This window comes from Macaca mulatta, chromosome 12 (assembly GCF_049350105.2).
Source record: "Macaca mulatta isolate MMU2019108-1 chromosome 12, T2T-MMU8v2.0, whole genome shotgun sequence".
NCBI lineage: Eukaryota > Metazoa > Chordata > Mammalia > Primates > Cercopithecidae > Macaca > Macaca mulatta.
In genome coordinates, this window is record NC_133417.1 from 97221029 (window position 1) to 97244778 (window position 23750).

Below are 23750 nucleotides of genomic sequence, written 5' to 3' on the forward strand. Positions count from 1 at the left end.
CCCAAATACCACATGTGAAAATCTGCAGACTTTAGAGAAATAAGCTAAGGAGCACCATGGAGGCTGAACAAAGTCTATGGGTGGGTCTTGGGCTTTCTGTCTCTGGAAGTGACTTCTATATTGTTATGTGAACTGGGAAACTGAAGGTGGAAGCCATAAGCTTTATATTTCCAGTTACTCAAATTAGTTGTCTCCAGAGTAGAAAATCCAATGTGAGAGAATCAATGGCAAATACAGGTAAAGTGCTATTGTGCGGACATTCACACTAAGAAAGAAGGAGAAATGCTACAAAGGTGTTGCTAGTGATAAGCTGTTACAGAAAAAATATAATGAAAGAAATGAAACTCCCACTCTTTGAGTCAGCAGAAGGGAGCTGTTTCATGATATTTGCTATATTTGTAAGGCTGCAATTTGATTATATCTGATTCTGTTGTCACAATCTGTTACATATCCTACATAGAATATAAATATGTAAAGCCATTTAAAGGCCAAATTATAGAGCTGTCTATTTTTATATTTTACTTTTTACTGCCATATCGGTGATGGTACTTAAATTGTATAAATTTTAAAAGGTAAATGAAAAACAAAATCACCAATATATTCAGGCTTTATTGAAAAGCCACTAGTTAACAACCCCAAAAGTACACCAATCTGTTTCTCTCTTGAAAGTCTGAGAAAATTACTGTAGATGAATATAGTAGGCTCAACGCATGGGTTTTGGTTTTTAAAATAATGCTTTTTATGACACATTTTCATGTCTTAAAAGTAAACCTACACATTCATTTATGTTAAATGGGCATGGAGAACTTGGCGAGTGCTAAATGACGTGATGGAGTTATTTCTTTTTCTTCTCCTTTCCATATCCTTCTTTGCATTGGAATGTAACAATTTTGTTCACACCAATATCAATATAGAAAGGAATGGGAAATAATGAGGGTAGACATAGCTCCCAGGACATCCGTCACCTTCTCACCACATTTGTTGCCACCATACTAGTCAGGCCAGGATCCTCTTTCCCTGCTCCACTATAATAATCTTTTTACTGCTTTCTTTGCATCCACTCTTGCCTCATCTACAATTCATTCTCCACACAGATGCCAGAGCAATCTTTTGAAAATATAAACCGGATTATATTACTGTTCTCCAAAGGCTTTCCATGATGCTATGTATAAACTCCCAATTCCTTACCATTTCTCTACTCTCCTCTTCTATCACTTTCTTGCTCATTCACTATGCTCGGGCTACACTTACCCTCTTTCTATTTCTAGATTTCACCAAGGCATCCCTTAGGGCATTGGCCTGTGCTCTTCCCTTTGCTCCAAATGCCCTGCCTCTGATCTTTGTGTACCTTGTTCTTTCTACTAATTAAGGCTTCAGTGAAAATCTCACTCTTTCCGCAAAGCTAGTTACTTTGCATAACATCACTGTTTTACTTTCTTAAAAGTAATTACAGGCCAGGCGTGGTGGCTCATGCCTGTAATTCCAGCACTTTGGGAGGCTGAGGCAGGTGGATCACGAGGTCAGGAGATCAAGACCATCCCGGCCAACATAGTGAAACCCCATCTCTACTAAAAACAGAAACATTAGCTGGGCGTGGTGGCACGTGCCTGTAATCCTGGCTACTTGGGAGGCTGAGGTGGGAGAATTGCTTGAACCCGGGAGGCGGAGGTTGCAGTGAGCCGAGATCACGCCACTGCACTCCAGCCTGGTGACATAGTGAGACTTTTTGAAATGTTTTTGCTTATTTATTTGCTTGGTTTATGTCTGTTTTTTTCTCTTCTGAATTGAACTTCCTGTGAATTGGGACTTTTTCTGTATCTCTAGCATCTAAAATATGGTTGGCACAGAGTATAATAATGTTATGCTATGTTATAAATACTCAGAGCATAATACAGCAATATATAAAAGTTATTAATACATACTAGCAGAATGATTACTCTGAATAAAAACTGTGCATGTACGTGTGTGTGTATTTGTGTGTGCATGCACATACTTGCATGTGCAGGAGACTAGCAAGCCAAAGACACATCACACAAAACAAATAGCACAGATGTTTCTATGACTAGTGCCGTATTTCTCCTTGATAGCAATACCTTACTTTTAACCAAAATAACATATATTTAACACATTTTAATATGAAATTTTATAATTTTCTGTTATAAATCCCTGACTTTAAAAAATAACAGACTACACATAAAACAGTGGAGAAAGGGGAAACTTTGGAGACCCAGGAGGCTGGGTGTAAATCCTGCCTTTGCCACTAACACTACCTGATGTTGCATAAATAACTTAATATCTGTATCTCTTATTTTCTTCACCCAAAAATGGAGGTGATATGTCTTTCTTGAAGAGTTATAGCAAGTACTTAACATATGGCTATAAAATGCCTGACACATAGTAGGTACTCCTTATAATAAGTATATTAAAACAAGATAGTTTAGTCTCTAGAGTGCTATACTGGGCTTATCAATTACGGGAGAAGATAAGCTCTATGAACTTTTGTGAGACATATAAACACACGCACACACATAAAATTTGTAAAACAGCAGTGATGTGTCTTTGTCAGTGTTTCTAGAATCACCCCCTTTGAAAGCAGCATACCTAAAGGTAATATACTATTTGAAGTACTTTTCCATCCATTCCCTTTCCTCTCCAATAACCCCAGGGAACAGCAGGCAACTATTGCATTTTTCTTTTGCATGGTCTTATCTCAGAGGTAAAAAAAAAAAAAAAAAAAAAAAAAAGAGAGTGTGTCAAAAAGAATGCTTCCTCAGCATTATCAGTAGATACTGTGTGCTAGAAATGTCAGAAATCATACTTTTTAATTCTCAGATATTTAGAGATGAAAACTACTTAGAGGAAGTTAGATAAATATCTCTGAATTTAGAAAAAATTCAGAATTGGTTGAAACAAACACAGTTTTTGAAACATTATTCAGTGTAATAGTGCTCTTTTCATACATTCATTTGCCCAGTATTTGGGAGTTCACTGAAACGGGCTTGCCTTTTATGACTGTTTGCAGTGAAGGAAAAGGCACCTGTTTCTAGTTTGTGATACCGTGGGAGTATAGATGTGTTGAGGCAGATGAAACTTTTAACTGTTGGTTATTTGAAAAAAAAAAAAGTGAGTGAAACTAAGTGGCTGTGAATTTGAATTTTTCTCCCTTTCCAAGCATTGACAATGTCTGCCTTCCGTTTTATGCCTCTTACTGCTTGTCTTGTTGTTCTTCCCCCGCTCAGGTATGGAAATTGTTCTTACAGAGAGGGCTCAGAAGAGAGTTATTGGAATGCCTATGTTGCCATATCATGGCAACCTCAAAACTCTTTATGACTTTCTTCTTTGAAATGTACATATACTTCCCAAAACATACACAAGATTCATCCAGAATTATGTAATAGAAAATGGAATATAGACTTTTTAGGGATTTTTCTTACAATGTATTACATGCCTGTAGAAATTCCCAAGAGATTTGCATTAAGACGGGTACATATTTGTAAAAAGAGATTGAGATAGGAGAAATATTTCAAAGTGATAAAAATATTTGCAACATAGAAATTATTTTAAATTTCAAGCTTAAGGCTTTAAGCACCTCTTGTCTAACGCTCAGGAGGAAATTCAAGCAGTTACAATGCTAGACCATTCCTCAGGCTCCATATGCCCCGCAAAATGGAGCAACAGAAAGGAGGGACTCCAGGGGCCAGGAGTAAAATGGATGGGATTAGGGCAGAGTTTCCCAAACTGTGTATCATAGATGACTAATCCCTTTGATTTTTAATATTATTGCTTAAGAAAAATGTTTCATTGTCAGGTATTCTTAAAAAAAACACATTTCAAACAAAATTTAGCATATTTGTTACTTCAAGACATATATGAATTTTTTAGAACAGTTTTTTAGAACTGAAGAGTTTCCTGGGATACAAGCTTTTCAGTGCTAAAATCAGAAAAATCCTGGGCAAACTGGCACTAGTTGGTCACCTTATATATGGCTCTTGAAAAGGCATCAAAATATGTTGCTTTTATCAACCTCACTTAAATGGATATTCTTTTCAGAATAGCATCTTGAGGCATTCAAGTTCCACAAAACACATTTTTAAAAGTGCTAGAGTAGAAGAAGGATGTCTAATTCTCCTAGTCAGCAGAATGAAGCATTGATTTCAACCTTTGTCTTGTCTGGCAAGCACGAAACCTATTTTTCCTAATAAAATATCTAATGGCAGCATTAAATGCTATTTTAGGTGGGTGAGAAATATGCATGTGGTGGTGGAGTTAGGAAAATAAATCTCTGCCTGGAACACATTTTTCTTTATTTTCTTCTCAAAACATGTGTTGGGCATACAGAAACAATCAAAGGGAGAAATGCATAAACTTAGTAAATATTGTATACGTTAATATTGAAAGAAATGTTAAGAGTTAGAATGTATAAAACTAATACGGCCTACCCACGTCTGCAGCTATTTAAAATTTCATCTTTTCTCCTTACTTAACCATTAAAACTTTTCTACAAAATGCTGACCATCACTGCTTTCTCCTTTCTTTTTCTGTTATTTTACATAGAAAAGTCCTTTTCCCTTCACTAGTTTGTTCTTTTTACCTTGTTTTTTCCAAGTTCTCCTTTTTATCCTCTACACTTATATTTTATATTTGAGCACAGCATCACTACATTGCTGAAGTTTCACATGTGAGGCAAACAGATGGGATCAAAGAGCATGAGGACAGGGGTAGGAGATCTCACTTGAAGATAATGGATGAAACAGAATCACTTTGCGGATTTCTTCAGAGATGATGTGTATTATGGCATTTCCTATGCCCACTCTCAGTAAGTTGAGGGCCATAGTTAGCAATTACTGGGAAGTAGAAGAGTGGCTTCCATGTTCATGCATGCATCAATTAATTGTATTCATAGCAGTTCACACCACTTCTGTGACAGTTCATTCATTCATCCCTTAATTTAACAAGTATTTAACAAGCACATAGTACATGCCAGACACAATTCTGTGAAACGTTGTTGGCTGAGTCTTTACTTTCAGTCTACTGACAATGATGTGACTTACTCTAAAATCATTTGATCTAGAATCTCCATGGCATCAGATGGAGGCTCCATTTTTCTCTCCATATATCTTTGAGTATTTCAAAAGTTAAACGTTCAAAGAATTCTATTCTCTTTGTTCAAAAAAGTAAGAGACTTTCTAGATATGAGGAACTAACATCCAGTGTTTTATTTTCCAAGTAATACGCTTTGATGGTTAAATTTTATGAACTTTACACATAAATTTACTATCATTGTAACTCCTCGAATATTCCAAAAAGTTATTCCCCCACCACCACCACCCCTCCCCACAACTGGTTCAATGTCAAATTAAATGAAGGCATCAAATGGAATTCCAAATAATACATTCTCTGGCCAAAGTCATTCGGGATTTTAATAAGTAATTTGGATGTGGAATAGAGTATTCACATAGGTGAAAATTATCTCAATTACCAACAAACTAGAATCCTAAAATAGCTTCAATTTTTTTTCTTTCTGCACACTACTTTTGGAGAATGAGGTAGATCACAAGTTGATATACTGGTATTAGATGACTCTCAGGCTAAGCTTGCAACCCAGTTTTACTAGGCTCCCCTTGGCGTGCCATTATTTTTTTGTTGTTGTTGCTAATTTCCCATCATCTTTTATGAAGTTAAAATACTTCTACAGTCATTTTAGTATGCAAAACCATTCATATTCAACTTTTAATTTAGAATTTCAAATAATTTAAATGGCAGCATGTGAGCAGAAACATTTAGAAATTTAAGTACACTTTCTCTTTCAATTTTAATTTTTATTTAAATTTTTGGTTTTATTTGGAGATGGGGTCTTGCTACATTGCCTAGGCTAGAGTACAGTAGCTATTTATAGGCACAATCATAACAAACTGCTGCCTCTAACTCCTGGACACAAGCAATCCTCCCACCTCAGCCTCCTCAGTAGCTGGGACTATAGGCACATGCCGTCATACCTGAATTAAGCATACTTTTTGTTGTTAGTATTAATGCATTGGTTCAGTTGAGCAAATATTTAACAAAATTCTACTAAGCACTAGCCTTTCTTTTCTGATATACAGGTATTAATAGTCATTAGCCTGAGGCACATATAATATACAGATTATTTCAATGAATCAGACTGATGACATAAAGTAGAATTGATGAGAGACATGTAGTCCAATCAGAGGATTGAGGACAATCATTCTGATATAGATTATCATTGACTTAGTCTTGGAATATGAATGATATTTAGGCAAAAAAATATGGGAAGGGTTTTGGACAAATAGAAGAGCATTAGCAAAGCACAGAGGTATGCAATCAATTGATGGTCTATCCCAATGAACTACTATCAACAAAAAAGTATACCGGAGTGTCAAGTCTGAGGTAGAGAAAATGAATGATGTGGATGGAGAGCCAGGAACTGAACCAGTTCTGGAGGTCTTTGTAGCTCCTGTTGTGAAGACAAATTTTTATCCTAAGGATGATAGACAGCCATTGCTGAGTTGCAAGTAGGGAAATGATACATTTAGATAAGTATTTTATGTAAATATTCTGACTGTGCAAGTAAGAAAAATTTTAGGTAGGCAAGAATGGAAGTGGGGAGATCTGTTAGGAGGCTTTTTTCCCAATGCTATAGACGAGAGATGCCTAGGGGCTGAAATGTACTATTGGTGGAGGGTCTGGAGATGTAGATCTGAGAACTATTCACAGTAGAAAATCCACAGAGTGTGCTGACTTACAGAACTGGACCCACTATATAACTGCCACATTCTATTTCAAAGCAGTTCTTGGCATAAGGGAGCTCTCTCTTACTGGAAGGCCAAGGGAGTTTCCTGAATCAATGTCTGAATGTGGTTGGGCAGCCTGAACTTCAAAGGCAGCGTGGGCATGAGCTTCCAGAATACAACCATTTAATATCACCTCGCTATTTAAGATGCAGTGTAATAACTGTACTACTAATTCCCTTTTTTTCTTTAAACTGCCAGCTGTGTTTCTCTTTAATTATATTTAAAAATAACAGCTATTTTAAAGATAACCACATTGAAGCTGCTATTACGGTTGTCTTTTGAGTAACTGAATAAAATTCTAAACACTGTAAAACTCTCTAACCTTTAAGGATTAGATCTCAAACTACATCACGAGGCTCAAAGGGGCCAGAAAAGATGACACTATATAGGTCCACATGTCCTTTCAACGAGTTGCCACCACTATCACTTAAATTAGTGTGTCAGAAATTCTACTTGCCAAAGGTCATATTTTTCTGCGAGTGCTGTGTTCTCTGGAGAGGACAGTCAGCATATCCATAACGACTTTCACACTATCTCAATGCTTACAAGAACATGCAAACTTCTCAATGTTGCCAGGACCAAATATATACAGAGTATACCATTTTTTTGTAGATGCAATTATAGAAATGGGTTTCCTCTCCAACTGATTCCACTAATATGTTCCTTCTGTTTGTGGCCTTCACCAAAAGAAGGTAATGACAGAATAGCAATCCAGTCAGCCAAATTACAGGAGAAAAGACTGAGAATGCAGCTGGAAAATGAGGAAAAAAATAGATAAAAAGTTCAAGTTTATAAGAAATATTATTTAATTTGGAATGAATCCAGTTTAAATAACCAAATTGCACAATTGGTTCATGGAAGTACCAGGCCAACATTATTTGAAATCCAGTTAGTTAATTCTCCCTTTATTCTTTTCAGAGAGAGATCAGCAATGAACACAAAATTAAAAGATTTTTCAGAACCAGTTTACTAAGTGACAGGCACTGGAATAATTCTTTTGGTTTGACTCATTGAGCCAGGATGCTAACATTATTTAAACATATTGTTTTCTATTTATTCCTGGATTTTTTAAATCCCAAAGCTGTAACAAGTGTGTAATTTACCAGAGAAAATGAAATTGCTCTTTGTTAAGTACACATTGAAAATCATATGCTACAATGTGTATTGTTCATTTAGTACATTGAAAGCAAAAGCTATATTTTCAAATCCAAATTTGAAACAAATTCAATGCAATTTGGCATGCACTGCAGCATGCAGAGACATTCCTATGCATTAAATACTATCTGGAATTAAAAATTTCAAAACGGAAGAAAGATATCTTAAAACCCCAATATAAAAATACCTTATGAGGATTAAAAATAGATTTGACTACAGCAAAACCTAGGGTATCTTCTCAATATACTCAATAAAGGGTCATACACAAAGTCCCTCAGATGAGTAGCAGAGTGATATACCAAAATAGACAAGAGATACTGTGATCCCCAAATCAATGACAACCAGGGGAAAAAAACTTTTTCTTTCTTTTCTTTTAATTGCACAGGTCTCCCTGCTTTCTCCCTTACTCTCATATTTCAGCAAGGCACGTTCTCAACACAGCAGCCAGAGTGATCTTTTAAAATCACCAGTCAGATTACAATATTCTCCTCTCCTCCAGACCCTTTCAATGGCTCCCTTCTCACCTAGAGAAAGAATTTTCTGTTTCTCGCCTTGAGGGTCACTCCCACTCTTTTACTACATCTTCAACCAAGCATCTCCTCACTCATTTTAGTCCATCTAACATCCTTGATGTTCTTGGAATATCCCAGACATGCATCTGCTTCATAGTTTTCTCATTTGCAGTTCTCTTTGCTGCAATGTCCTTCTCTCCCTTGACTGCAGGACTTGCCCCTTCATTCCCTCCGGATCCTTCTCCAAGGCCTTCCTGATCACCCCAAACAAATTAGTAACCTCTCATCTCCCTTATCTCATTTTCCTCCTCTTGCATCACACTCATTACCATATGACAATCTGTGTTTTTCCTGTTTACTGCTCAAGTCTCTTTCCAAGAAATAAGTTCTACAAGGTTAAGAATTCCGTTATTTTGTTGTTGTTTCATATTTTACAGGTCTTAGTGGATACCGTGGTGCAATGTCCACATTTTTCCCTCCTCAGCTACTTGGAGTATTTCACTCAGATAGCTAACAGTTGAGTCCCTCTCCAGGTCTAGTCTGCAGTTGAAGAGAGCTGCCTGGCCCAAGGTATGCTCCCTTTTGGGAGCTGCCCACATCAATGGTGATTAATGGTGGGGTATAAAACTCAGCCCTGCTTTTTCAATTGAGGACAACTCATAGGGGCCATCCCATCTTGAGAACTCATATGGGCCACGCTGTGTAGCTTTTTTTTTTTTTTTTTAACTGCACGAATTCAAATTCACCCTCTTCTCAATCTTACTGTCTTCCCTTCTGCAGATGCTGATCCTAAGAGCAAAATTCATAAGTTTCATGTGCACAAATCTCAACTTTAGAGTTCTTTCCTGCACACCATGCCAAGGTCACAAATAAAGAAATGAAAAAGAGATTCTAAGTATCCTGCCCAGGATCAGCAGCTACAGTAAGTACTGGCCAGTAGCTTGGCTAGTAAGTCGTAAGCCAGGATCAAATCCAGAGTCTACAGCTCTAGAATATGTGTGTTGAACCACTACCTCCTACTGCTACTTACACAACTATCCTATATATTTTTTTAGCAATGATTTAAAGTATCTCAAATACGTTAGAGTGAATACTTACAGAAGATCAGGAATGGGATTAGGGTTGGATAAACAAAGGGGAAAAGTAACAAAATAGTTGGCAATCATTAAGTCCCATGGACTGAGGTGTGTGATTAACTTAGCAGAAAAAAGTATAAATCCATGGGGTTTGAGAATTACATTGAGTAGAACGGATGATTTCAGAATCAAAAGTGAAAGTGGGAAGGGGATGAGGAGATGTAATAATAGAATGTCATCGGACTGCTGGTAGAATTGATGATTTATATAAACCAAAGAAGATGAGGTCTGGTACAGTTGTTGCAAAGAAATACAAGAGGTAGGGCGATCTTGCAGACTAGTTTCCTTCCTTCTTGAAGTTCAAGGACTGACTTAGTTACCATATTTACTGCACAAAGTGCTCATCCTTTCTGATCTTCATCTACACATCCAAAGGCTGTTGTGGTTTAAAAGGGTGGGATAAACACAGGATAGCTAATGGGTTCAAAAATACAGTTAAATAGAAGGAATAAGATCTAGTGTTTGGTGGCACAACAAGATGACTATAGTTAACAATGACTTATCATATATTTCAAAACAACTAAAAGAATACAGTAGGAATGTTCCTAACACAAAGAAATAATAAATGCGTAAGGTGATGGACACCCCAATTACCCTGATCTTATCATGACACATTGCATGCTTGTATCTAAATATTATATGTGCTTATAAATATGTTGAACTATTACATGGTCATAAAAATTAAAAATTAAATGCTATAATGGTGCTTTCTATAAACTATAGAGCATTTTATAAATAATTATACATGAACATAGGGATTCCTACAGATTTACTTAGTTTATATTTTGACATCAAGCAGAATTGTAATAAAATCTTCCCATCAATTTTTAAAGAATCTCTTTCTAAAAAGCTTAATCCCCTAAAAAAAATTTTGCAATGCTTAGAGCCCTCACAAACATTTTTTTCTTGTAAATATACAGAATCTCCTACATTGTGACTCCCTCCTATTTCTTCTTTATTGGTTTGTTATAGAGGCAATATGCCTGCCACTGTAGTTTTAAGAATAATTATGTACTGTTTTGAAATTTTAAACATTATTCCTTATTTCTTATCTATCTTGCATAACTGCATTTCCTCTGGATGCATTTCTCTTCCATTAAGTGTATTAGCACAGTGATTTCACTTCCTTTCAGGAGGCAGAGCTAGCTGTATCTTCTAAATACTAGAAACTGTACTGGATTCTTAGAGTTATTACTATCTCAGCATCAATACTTTAAGCCATGGACTTAAAATCACTAATTAAAAGATTCAACATTCTAATTAAACCCTTCAGAGAAATTATACTCTTAGAGTATATGGGAATAAAGAGTAAAGGTAACATAAATTCTTTTAATTTCACTTTGAATTTTTTGAATTTTCTTAATTTCATTTTGAAGTTTTAAAGAGTAAAGGTAACGTAAATTCTTTTAATCTCATTTTGAATTTTTTGGAGTTCAAAGTTATTTGCATTACTTTATTTTAATCATCTTTCCTATAGAGGCATATTACCATTTCACTGATAAAATAAATGAATCTCCCAGGAAACTGAGAGTAAAAATCAAACAGGCATTCTTCAAGTCAGTTAAAAATCTAGAATGCAAATCTCCTGATTGATAATCCAAAGTCATTTCTATCATACTACACATAATGATTAACTTTCTTTTCCTATATATAGTTTTTAAAAACCCATATGGATGATTCAGACAAAAGTTTGTAGCATCTATTTCACATTCTTAAGCAATGTGCAGAAATTCAGAGAACTATTACTGCTCTACTGGAAGAAAAAAAGTTATTTGTATTTTTAAAAGAGTATTCATGTGTGAAAACAAGCTATAGCCATACTGATAACAAAGGTCCCTTTCTCCTCCCTTTTCATTTTCCATCACTCACACTTTATTTTCCTCCTTCTGTTTGCTTTTTCTATTTTTCCAATTTTGTTATCCATTACATGGCCCTCATTCATTCTTTCTCTATTTCATTACTCCACTGCAATATAGTTTTTCTTTTGGGTAAAGAGAAAGCAAGATGGATTTCAACCTAAGAAGAACTGAGATAGGATTTCAATTGAAGTTCAGATGCCTATAAGCTCATCTCCAGCAGAACAGCAGCTCTCAGGTGTGGCAGAGCAAAAAGAGAATAGTTTTTGCTTTCTTCCCATATATATTTCCTGGGAAGAATCTCAGATGTGTCATGCTTGGTAGCATTTCTTTATTAAATTAGTATTTCGGCAGAAGTTGCTTACAGTTGACACCTGTCAGACTTTGGCTGTAATGTGAGCCCAAGCGTGGGGGGCTGAGGTGGGGAGGAACAAAACATACAACCATGATGTGAAATGTTGTGTTTGCCAGAATTTGACCATGACAGTGAAGAAATGGAAAGGGTATGCTGGTTAGAGAGGGAATTAGTACAGCAACATGGAAGGGAAAATTAGCCTTTTACAAGTATGTTTTATGGAATAAATATTCATTTCCTTGCTATTTACAATATATTTTATATTTTATTTCTGCAGGGAATATTTTTCTTTTCATAATTAGAATCATAATTTTTTCCATTGTGTGCTCTGAAGAGAATTTACATGTAATCTCCTTGAGTGTAAAGAACTGTGCCATATTCATATTTACAGCCCCAGAAATCTTGCAACAATACCTAGGTTATAGTATTAGCCTCATTCAAGTCAACCAAATTACTAAATATTATAAAATCCACATTAGAAAGACAAGGATTTTTAAAAAATTATCTCCAAGTTTCAAAGTTCTTAAAATATTTTTGCCAGTTTTTAGCAGTTCACATAATCAGAAATAGCAGCCCAAGATCTACAATGTGTTGCCATGTAAACCTTTCTTGTTCTATCCAATATGTATATGAAGCAAATGTCTTAATTATGGACATATTTAGTAATGTTATATGAAAATAATTTGTACTTGAATTTTTTTCATTAAATAAAAACCATATGTCAACTGATTTTCTACACCAAAGTTATCATAACAACAATTATCTGGATAATTCATAGAAAAGCAAGGTTTTTTTATACAAACAATAGACATAAGTTTAATTTGACTTCTTGTTGCACATATCCAACAATAACCTATTAAAGAATTATCTTAAAAATTGTTTATAAATATATAAATTGTATAAATAAGTCCTGTGCTTCCTTTTATCTCATGAAATAAAAATATACTTATTGTATCTATGCTGTGTATCTTAGATACATTTTATTTCTATAAACATTATCACACAACTTCCTTTAACATGATATTAAAATTTAACTGTGGATTCTGCCACATGTACAGCAGGATAATACATTTATAATTATTTTGATAGTTAAAATATGGTTTTAATTTCATCAGACTTATTTATCTTTCCGAATCTAACAAAGATCTAAACAACACAAAAATACTTAAAAAAAAAAGAGTAACGGAAAATATTCATAGCATTGTCTTTATAATATGACTGAAAGACTTAGAGAGAAAAGCAGGGGTTAAAAATTATTCTTAACCACCCACACACCTCTGAATTTTGAGAGGAGGCACCTCTAATACTTTTTCTTCCTGCAGTATTTGTTGCTTAAGGAAGTCTGTGGGTGGATAAGAAGTTATTATCCCTCCTACACACCCGTTTTCTTATTTACAACATTAAACTTCCATATATAAGTACTTGAAACACCAATCATTTTCTTTCTATCACTTTCTCCAATTCTTTGGAATTTGGACCACATATTACCTCCCAATAGCACACTTCACAGTTATAGTTTATCTTTAATTTTTTTTAATCAGGTGTGAATCTATCAAAAAAATTTATTTGCTGTAGATGCCTTTCAAAACAAATATTTTTGTTCAAAAACAGAGTTCCATAAATGGCGGGTCCTATGTTCAAAACTAATAATACAAAATTATCTTTTGTATTAATGAGTTTTCTTAAACACCAAAAGAAGAGGACACAGCCACTGAAATGGGACAGCCAAACATTAAGATTTGTATGAAGTATTTGTATCTTATTACTCTATAAATCACCTTTAGGAGAGAATGCATCTTTGTGGATCATGTTGGAAACACAGTAAACATGTTTTATCTCAATACAGTTAACCATTTGAATTGTTTCAGCTGAGTAAATAGGTCAATAGTTAAAGATTTTAGAACTCCCTGTAAAATGTACAATAACAAGTTAAAATAAATTTTATAAAACCTCTATGTCCCTTTCATGTTGTAGTAAAAAGTTCTCTCAAATGCAGTAAATGACAGGTATACCCTTGTGCAAATGGGTTAAGCTTAAATTATTTTTAGAATAATCAGGTCTAATATTCATTACTAACGTAATATTCATTCATGTTAAAATATAGGACAATCTTTCAAAAGTAATAGTTGATATATTTTTACATGATTTTAGATTTGTGGGTTTTTTTTTTTTTTTTTTTGAGACGGAGTCTCGCTCTGTCACCCAGGCTGGAGTGCAGTGGCCGGATCTCAGCTCACTGCAAGCTCCGCCTCCCGGGTTTACGCCATTCTCCGGCCTCAGCCTCCCGAGTAGCTGGGACTACAGGCGCCCGCCACCTCGCCCGGCTAGTTTTTTGTATTTCTTAATAGAGACGGGGTTTCACCGTGTTAGCCAGGATGGTCTCGATCTCCTGACCTCGTGATCCACCCGTCTCGGCCTCCCAAAGTGCTGGGATTACAGGCTTGAGCCACCGCGCCTGGCCAGATTTGTGGGTTTAATGATATCATTTATGATAGTCACACATGATAAATGTTTTGCAAGTAAATTTCTTCACTTCACCCTTTTGTTCAATGTACTCCACTTTGGAATTATGTTAACTTTAGCTAAAATGAGAGATTAGAAAATAACTATTAACCATCCAAAGTGCTTGCCAAGTAAACCCATTATTAATTAAATACACATTACTGAGAATATGTTATATAGAGATTAGTTAGAACAATCACTAGTTACAATTGTTGGATTAGCCAAACAATCACAAGTTATTCAATCACTTTTGCTTTATTCAAAAATAAAGAAAGCTGATTCTGGCCTCTCAATACCTTGGTAATACGAACTCTACAAAAATACAGGGGAAAGTCTAACATCTATATAAGAGAGATAGCAAGTCACATATATCTTACGATTACAACCCAATGGATATATGAACTGAATTTGTGCATGTCATTCTAAACTAGGTTTTTAGGTTTTAGTTACTAAGTGTTTTTGGCATCCCTTAATAAAGAATTTAAAGAAAATTAAAACTAACAGTCTTACAGAGCAAAGTAACATGTAGACTAGAAAAACAAGTAGTTCTGTTAAGAAAAACCTGACCAGTCTCTAATTTTAAACATTGTATGCAATTAGGAGCAAATACTCATCACCACAATTTTCAGAACTGCCATTATTTAAAATAATAAGCTCAGAATTAAATGTGTTATATGCTTTTTTTTCTAAAGCAAACATTGGAAGTTGTTTTTGTTTTCTCCAAGTTACTATAAAGCACCTATAATTGAAAGGAAGAGTGATTAAAAACAGAAAAAGATAAAGAAAATAAAAAAGTGGTTTCTAAGTGATGTTTCACTCATATGGTATAAAATAAGTTATACATGTCATATTCATGAGATTAACATTATTTCCTGAAAAAAATGTCTGATTCAGATCACGAGACAACATAATAAACCAAAGATTTTAATATAAAATGCAACAAGGAAGAGCGAGTTTGACTTCACTTTCACTTGCATATGCTAATAACAATGAATGAAAACTAGAAATTAGCATGTGAAACAAAACTCACATCTTATTGTTAGAAAAATAAAGATATGATGTATAGTATGATAGGACAGTCAAGCAGAAAAACGTATATGATGATGCTTTAACAGAAAGAGAAATGAAGATATTCTTGGTATGATTTTTTCTCTTTTTTTGTTTTTAAAGATGCTAGAAAATTAACAAGACTGGTGGGTAAACAGTGGAACAGTTCAGTCTCAGCACAATATTTGCAAAATTAGGTAGTCTACATATAAAGCTAAACAGCTAGAAAACATACACAATTTTGCATAGAAACTATTTCCTTACAAAAGAAACATTTTAAAAAATTGATTTCTTATTAATAATATTCTCATGGTAAAACATACTAAAGGAACTGCCTTTTTTCCGTCTTTTTTTTTTCTTTAAGATTTAATATGTTCTTCTAAGGTCTTATCTTCAGAACCTCTAGGGAAACTTTCTTGGGAATACTATATTAATCAGCTAAGAAAAACTTTATTAGAAGTAGAGAAAGACTGTCCAGACATCAAAGGACTGTCCAACAAACATCATGTGACATTGAAACATATTCTATGCTTGAGTCTTGACTGCTGTACAGTTTTAGTCTTTAGGAAAAAAATTGTGCTTCAATCTGCTGCTGTTCAGTTTTAGTCTTTATGAAAAAAATTGTGCTCCAATATGCTGCTCTAATTATGTTCTGTGGGTATTGCTTATTTGAACTAGTTAAGCCTTTCATTACATAAGGAAACTTGATAAATCTTTCAAGTGTTTCCTGAACTAGATAAAGGGTGCATTAAATATCTGCCACCCTGCACCCCAGGCCTTCTTTTACTTATCTTTTATCAAATTCTGTATTTAAAAACTGAAATCAACCTGGAATAGCACATTTAATTATTTTACACAACTGAAGCAAGGTCTTGAGACAATGTTTTTCATTTGTTTTGTTTTTCTTAATCTTGAAATTATACATAGGCTGTGTTTTGTTTTGCTTTGTGTGTATAAAAGTCTAATTTTGTTTGAATTTCATTGGGAAAAGTATTTGGGACATTTATGATTTAGTTTCAATCTACAGGTAAAATCTTCATTTGGTAGTAAGTACATTAGATCAAACTTTTAAAGTTTCTCTCTCTCTTTCTTATATACTTCCCTAAACAAAACTAACTAATGGGAACATATATCATACTTTAGTAAAAATAACTATAGATTTAATCAAGGAAGCAAAGATAATATTATACTTTCATTGGACTTAATTTTATCTTTTTCATTTTTATGAACTAAAGTTCCTTCAGTTTCAAATTATAAATCCGATAATTAAAATCTTGTCTATATGGTAGGTTATGTATGTCTTATTACTACCTAGTAATTGAGAGCAGTGTCTTATATTTAAAAATCCAATATTTAAATGATTTCCTCATGAATTCTTTCTTCCCTGCCAAATATGCTTGCATGCTTCTCTTCAGAAGTTTTTACATTATGCCTATCCATATCAAAAATAACTTACAAACAAACAAACAAATGAACAAAGAAGATTAACTGGAGATAGAGTATGATTCATAAGTATGCCAAATAATTTGCATGGCATATACATGTACTTTATATGGAGATAATTTTTTATGTTTTCATCTTTCCTAAAATGCAAAATATGAATTTGCCTTAAATATCTGAAATGGAATATACATAAGTAAACATACATAATAATATCCACCAGTAAATCTTCAAATATATAAAAAAGCAACTCCTACCTCCATCTCCAGATCCTGATCCTGCATCTGTGGGAGGAAAAATTATATTTGCTAGTAAAACATATTCAAAAATACTTATGACTTTTTAAGCTCAAGTTTACTTTCTTAGTTTAATACTGCAATAATATTGTTTGAGAAAAATACTAATATTTAATCCAAAAATATACATTCACATCAATTTAATATCTATTAATGTAACTTCTAAAATAAATTATCCATCATTTTTATTCCAAAGCTTTATGAAAACATTATTGCCCAGTTTGGAAAATTTCCTAATCTCGACTATGAAAAATTCCTAATCTTGACAGGCTGGATTTGGTGCCCTTAGCAAAATAAAGTATTAAAAATGAGATGCTTGTAACAATCAGTAAGTTTCAGAAATTAAACAGTCTAATGTCTGTGGCAAATAAACCCATAATTAAGGCTTATATTCTTGCAAATTGCATATGAACAAAGAGAAAAGCAGTTTAAAAAGAAATATTTTTATATGGGTGTTGATAAGTTTTACGAATACCACAATTGTGGATGATTCCATCTGTGACAAATCATCCTTTGTTTTTGACATCAGTAGAAGAGAGCTTGATTTTTGCCTTTGTGCTTGAAGTCCGATATTCACTAAATGATTCTTGCAGAAAAAAATCATACCTCCTCTTCTGGATTTTTCTTTCACTATTTCTTCTCTCCCCTTCCTCCCATTAATTACAATTGGTCAACGTTGTTTATTTCTGGGAAAGTAGTTCCCAGAAACATGCAAAATTTCAAGTTGAAATCAAAACCACTGAGGTTCCATCTGCTTCTACTTCTTAAGTATAGATATCATCTTCCTTCTGCCTTTCCATTTTTGTTCGTCCACAATACATTTGGTTATGTATTTAATGTTAATACAGGGAAATAAGATTAATATTGATATTCTCTGCCTGATGTGCCCTTATCCCACAGTGAAATCTCACCCAGGGTTCAAGACTTATACCAAATGCCACTCTTAAGAATTTACGGTTTTAGTCCAATTAAAATAAAACATGACTTTTACTTGTTTGCTTCCATGATACTTTATTGAGAAGCACCACATAGAAAGAGGCATGGTATATGAAAATCCACAGAAGGCTGACATATATTGAAGAAGGAAGGCCTTCCCAGCAGCCCTCCTTTTTATCATGTATTGGCATTAGCAGTACCATGAAGGAGCAGTAGTTTGAATTGTCAGTCTTGTTGGAGACCCACATTAACTAAATTTATACAGCCTAGCACTACTTGACTATTAGAATGTCAAGTAATCAATTAACTATTAATGTGACAGGACATATGTCCTTGGGGCAGCATATCTTTTCCTTAAAGGCAAGTAAATTGGTAAAATAATTTATGATAAAATTTACTCTTAGTAAATGTAGAATCAAACAAGGATTTTAATCATAAGAATTGACTGTTTAATGATAATAGATCAAGAAAGACTGATGAATTCATGCTGATACTAGAATATTCCTACCAACTGAACTGACTGTTATAAGTCACAACATCATCTCTTTTGGACAGAACAGTGCTTGAGTGCTTAATATTTGTCAAGTTTCCTTTTTGTATACTTTCACAGACAAAAATTTTAATTGATTGTATTTGCATTAATTTGAAAGCTTAATTCACTATTATACTCATTCAGGGCTAAATAGCAGGTTGTGGTATTATAGTGATAACACATTCTAAATATATTTTAGTTAAATGTATATAGTTTATTCTAAATTTTCCCCTATAAACTTCTTTCAGTCAAGGAAAATGTGTTGTTTATCACTCTACACTTATATGAACATAAGCAGAAATGCATAAAGGCTTAGGAGTTCCAAGCTCCAAACCTTACTCATTGCATGATAGAGAAATGTTATTCAACCTTGCTAAGCATATTCCTCCTCTATTCAATGGGCATAGTAATATCTATCCAATTGGGCTATTTTGAGGCTTACTGCACAGTAGTATATTTTAAATGCTTAAGCACTGTCTGGAACATAATAATTAAAATGTAGAGTAAACATCTTGCCTATTCATCTACGGGTATTCTAATAAATACATATGATTGGGGAAAATCAGAAAAAAATGCCGATAGTATTTTATCTTGTATTTCCCACGTGCATTTCTAAAACTTCAAGGGGCATGGTTCTTAAGACAATATTTGATTTGACACAAATGAAACAGCCAGGGAAGAAAAGAAGGAATAGATTAGAAAAATGATCACTTAAGTCGGTGGCATCATTATGAAATCGTTATGGGAAGCTTTAATGTTTTCTCTATTATTTGATGAGTCATCTTGGCCAACTGATGATAAGTAGCCTACTAAAGTCTTATTAGTGAGAAAGAAACACCTAAGAAAATAAGTCATGCTGTTAGACCTAAATCTGAGTTCCTAGTTAACGCATTTCTTACAAGGCAAAAAGTTAAATTGACAGTAAGACCATTGAGCAGATTTCCCAATAAGAATCCATTCTCTGGACAAAAAAATAAAGTTCAATGAAATATAATAAATATAAAGTTATATCTTCTACTGCCTATTATTCCTAGATCTTACAACTTGCCACTTTCATTCAGTGTCAAACAGCATTAAAAAATAAATGGGAAATATACAAAGAAAAGAATGAGAATCCCTTCTAGATCAAAAGTCAGAACCCCAATTTATTTACAGTCAGATCTGGTTAATGAAAATTACTTTGTTCTCTCCGTCATTATTCAGATCAAAAACCTTTTAGATTTACAAGACCATGGAAGATGCATTCAGCAAGACTGGCTTACTAATTAAATCTTGTAGAAATCTAAGTATGTGAATGAGCTAAAGATGGATTACTCGATTGTGATTAAATTTTCTACTTGGCTAAGTATTTATTTTCATAGTATAACCAGCACATCAGGGACTAGAATGGAAAGACTTGAATGAATCAGGAGAATGTGATTATATGCACTGACAAGAACTTGGAGGTTGGCAAGTAAGAAAGAAAGATTTTGCTACATCGGCCATAACCGTAACTTCTGATCTGTTTATTATAATAATTGCCTGCCAATTCTCATGTGGTTATTGTTAGAAAAGAACAGATATTCTCGATGATCTTGAAAAAGCAAATCCTTTCCTCAATACTCTATGGTATTTGCCTTCATCCTTCCTGGTTCCTGGGATTCTACTTTTTTCCTATTCAGTTTGTCCTAAAGTATTATTTCTCATTTCTTTGGTATGGCTGATTGATTCCTCATAATTCATTTGCTCCTTGTCATACTTTCTATATCCCTCATCCTTAGCATGAGAACAGCATGCTGGTCATCCTCCTTTCCTACTGGAGAAGGCTGCCCATTGACTCTCACATATTGCTGTACCTTTTATTCATGACTTGTCATTCACAGACCAAGCAGCAATGACCTGCTTGCTTTAGCAAATAAGCAAATGCAGTACCAGCTCAGCTTGCCCCGTGACCATCCTTTCATGAAGACATTCACATCTAAGCAAATAATCCCTTACGAGAAAAGACTGCTAGAAACCAAAACCAAAACAAAATATCATTGGCCATGAGATACGATACTATTCTCTTTCTTCTGCTAATTCTCAGAAACTTGGGTAGTCACCAGTATAACTTTACTAACAATCAATACGCTTAAGACAATCTTTTAAAGAATATGAGGCTTTTCTCTTTGCTCATTTTCCACCCTGCCCCAGCCACTTAGCACATAACTTTTAACATCATACTCTAGATTAGAAATACCTGTTATCTAAGAGGGACTTTTGAACAAAATAGACTTTTCATGACGCTATTCTCGCTCCTATTTTTGAAGAAAGTTTATATTTGATATCATTGTTATTATTCCGGAATATGCTTATATCATCTAAATTCTCAGGAATTATGACTTCCCAGAAAGATGCTTATTTGCCATTAAGAACAACTACCATGGCATCTTAAAGTCTCTATAACACATGTGACTTTGATATCAAGCTTAACTTGAAAACTCAGGCCCATTTTAAAGCACTTCCCATTTTAAAGCATAAGCTCTAACAACTACTATAGATAGAAGGAAAGCTAAAAGCTATAGAGCATATGAAGTCTCTCTTTCTTCTTACTTCCTTTATAGCATTGTTGGTAAACTTGACTGAAAAACTTTGTAGAATTCCAGGTTAATTGAGTCAGAAATGACACATGTCATTAGAAATTATGTCAACTACAAACACATTTGTCAATATAATCTACCTAATAATAAGGCCATTTTGTAGAGCTAAGATTAGACATCAACTTCAGAGCCCCAATCTGCAAAATTGCCTTTCAGCAGATAATGCTATTGTTCAAAACAAACAAACACACAAATAAATAATACAACTTTATCCATACATAGGTTTCTCCATATTTGGCATGTTGGCAGTCAATCTAGATTTCTAATTATATGTGACTTTTATTCAAACTGCCTGTATTTCATTTAATAACATATGTCCTTAAATCTACCACTGTCCTTATGGTAGATACCCTCTTTCTTCCAAAAGTGACTTGAAATGTAAAAATGACAAAGAATAAGAATAATAAATGCTTTGAACAAAACAATACAGGCTTGTCTAGTCAATATACAATCTGAATTATTTATTGGGAGATGATATAACAAGAAATGAAAGACATAGTTTTTGGATTTGGAATCCAGGCAGAAGGTTTCAAAGAAGATCACACACATACCTGTGGCACATGATCCTTCTGACACCACAAGTATCTCACTCTGCTGTTTGCATGCAGCCTGTCGCAGGTAACACTCATTCTGGTAGCTCTCCCCATTGGAGCCACACACAGGCACATAGTCATTGTTGCACTGGGAAATACACAGATGTAAGCCTATAGTTAGTACTGGAGACTGCATCCCTCTGACATGATGAACAGAAGTAATAATTTGCAAAAGAAACCACTTGTCTTCATTTTCAATGATTCTAATTGTGTCCAATGAGTCTTCATAAGGGCATCATTGAAAGATTCACAAAGCCAATTTCAAGTTATCCAACCAGTCATTTGACTTAGATAGGGCAAAAATAAGCATCTAAATTGATCAGGCAATTCCAACAAAGTGACTGCACAAGTAGCACAACAAAGATATAGCAACAAACATATTAATACTACTTAATATTATTTTTAGTATGTAGCCCATATGACTTGATGGAAAAAATTAAAATACAGTTTAATTTCAAGCTATTCAAAAACAGGTAATGTCTATCTGTGTTAGGAGTGGAAGTATATGGCCAAAATGCCAAATAAATCAATTAACTCTTAGTTGTTTTTTAAATTGAATTTAATTGAATTTTTATTGAATTCTAGTCCTTGTAAGTTTCTAAATATTCAGATAAGATACTGATTTACTTATTTATTTTTATACCTCTTTATTGTATATTGATATGGATATGGTCTAGAGAGAAACAAAATTATGGAACACAGAGAAAAATTTAAACAACTACTGAACTGTAAGTAAACTTTACTGACTATTCCAAAGTATGTCTATTAATAGATATTCCATAAAGAGAAAAGTTCATTTTTAAAAGAAACTCATTATTAAAAAAGTATATATATTACAGTGAAAATTAAGGCAACCTACAGAGTATAGTCATCATAATATAATCATACTCTAAGGCATTAATGATACTTGGCTTTGTCCTATGCCTGCTAATTACACCAGGGATGTGATTATCTCATGATTACTACTACTGATGTGCTTCATTGTTTAATTATAAACAATATAATGATCAAGATTATTATCTTTATATGCTCACCTATGCCAGAAACTAAGAAAGGAAAATCATACTTACAGATGCATGTAAAAACTCTTCTCTATGTTTTACTTTTATCTAATATATTTGAATCTTTGATGTTCTGTGAGTTCAGAATACATACAAAATAAACCAATAATACAGTGAGATGGGTAGGAAAGTTTAAATATATATGATAACAAACCTAAAACCCTATCATAAATAAACTTCAACTCAAGAATTTATGCAAAAGAAAACACCTCTCAACATGTTGATAATCTGATTGATTAAAACCTGAAATTTATTATTTTACTCTATTTCCTTACAATACCTAAACTTCCTTATTCCTAACCATCTATTTAACTCTTGCTCTTTGTCTTTATATAATAATAGCTTAAGTGTCATAACAAATTTAAATGTCAATGTTCTTTGAAATGAAAGCCTAATTTTATGAGTTTTATTTTTTTATATATTATTAACAACTTAAATATAATGTTTTGGTAATTGTGATCAACTTTTTTCCAAACAGTAAACCCAAACGGGATGACAGTCATATTAAGATGACCATAATTACTAACAGATTGCTTTAGCACATATTTTAAAAATATTCTTTATCTTAATTTCTACAATATATAATCTAGACATTCTGCAAGTCCTCTATATAGTAATTCTTTTCCACAGTTACATTATTGTCTCCCAGACTCAGTCTATGTATGTGATTATATTTAAAAAACTGTTTTGATGGCTTACGCCTGTAATCCCAGCACTTTGGGAGGCCAAGGCAGGCAGATCATGAGGTCAGGAGATCGAGACCTTCCTGGCTCACACGGTGAAACCCTGTCTCTACTAAAAATACAAAAAATTAGCCAGGCGTGGTGGCGGGTGCCTGTAGTCCCAGCTACCTCAGGAGGTTGAGGCAGGAGAATGGCGTGAACCTGGGAGGTGGAGCTTGC

General features: G+C 33.9%; 1 protein-coding gene across 1 annotated transcript in view; it reads right to left on the reverse strand.

Annotated features, from left to right (window-relative positions):
• Positions 1-23750, reverse strand: part of TMEFF2 (transmembrane protein with EGF like and two follistatin like domains 2) — a 248149-nt gene that overhangs the window by 215547 nt on the left and 8852 nt on the right. The window contains exons 3-4 of the mRNA XM_001084859.4: positions 21746-21875; positions 17070-17096 (exon numbers count right to left, since the gene is read on the reverse strand). Of these exons, the coding sequence (XP_001084859.2) occupies positions 17070-17096; positions 21746-21875 (157 nt within the window). The remainder of the gene's footprint in view (positions 1-17069; positions 17097-21745; positions 21876-23750) is intronic.